This window comes from Perkinsus marinus, assembly GCF_000006405.1.
Source record: "Perkinsus marinus ATCC 50983 genomic scaffold scf_1104296956258, whole genome shotgun sequence".
NCBI lineage: Eukaryota > Perkinsozoa > Perkinsida > Perkinsidae > Perkinsus > Perkinsus marinus.
The window spans coordinates 1-945 of NW_003207535.1; the positions used below are offsets into that span (position 1 = coordinate 1).

Below are 945 nucleotides of genomic sequence, written 5' to 3' on the forward strand. Positions count from 1 at the left end.
CCTACAGAATGATAAGAGTACGTATGACATGGTGTACACTTCGAAACTCAACACTTGTATGAGTATGATTTAAATTATTCCCACAGTGTCTCTCCAAGCCATTCCCCCAAGGGCATATCATAAACTCGGTCTTTCCAATTACCCGCATGCTTGGCAGAGGACACAAGTTGCCTTGCAAGAGCCTTGGCACTGTCGCTGCCTGCAGACTCGAAACGTACAGGAAAAGCATACCAGTCACTGAACACATCAGCCAGCATATCAGCGTTCAAGCGACCGGTCAATTCTCCAGGCCTATCAGGCTCCTGACCAGGTCGGGTGTATACGTAGTGAATTTGATAAGTCTTGGGGTACAGTGTTGTCAGAGCATCCAATTGACGTCGGAATAAGACCTGCTCGGGCCCCTTGTTGAAATAAAGTAGTCGCACATCAGCACCATGACTCAACAGGGCTCTGATAGGATCCACACAAGCTGTTATGGCACCACCAAAGCAGAAGAAGCCGACTCTATGGGCTGACGTGTCCAGACTGCGGAGGAGGCTGGGTAGAGGAGGGAAGGGACCGGAAATGTGCATCATAGAACCGGGCCAGACGTCCTCAGCCATTTCCAATGACACGCCAGTACGGACTTTGACGGCAAGCATGGTCACATTGCTATCGTCGGTGGAAACTGGGGAATAGTTACGAACTCGCTCAGAGGGCGCCTCGTACTTGATCCACTGCCCAGGACTTATGTGGCCCTCATACGTATAGTTTAACGTGTACTGTATAGTAGACGCAGTGACATTTCTTTTGTCAAGCAACTCCACATCATGAGCATGTAACGCTTGGGTGACCGCGACGCCAAAGCCACCAATGCAGACAACGATGAGTACAACCAAGATAAGGCAACTACAGCGTAGAGCCAGTCGACGATAGGAACGCCTTTTTCCTCTCACGACGTCTCTC

The 945-nt window shown here is 50.2% G+C and overlaps 1 protein-coding gene across 1 annotated transcript; it reads right to left on the bottom strand.

Moving 5' to 3' along the window:
• Positions 1-74: 74 nt before the first annotated feature.
• Positions 75-945, bottom strand: Pmar_PMAR026194 (hypothetical protein; the record flags this gene model as incomplete). The annotated part of the gene is made up of 1 exon (XM_002775239.1): positions 75-945. Exon 1 carries the CDS (start codon positions 639-641, stop codon positions 75-77), a length of 567 nt encoding a protein of 188 aa, XP_002775285.1. The 5' UTR covers positions 642-945.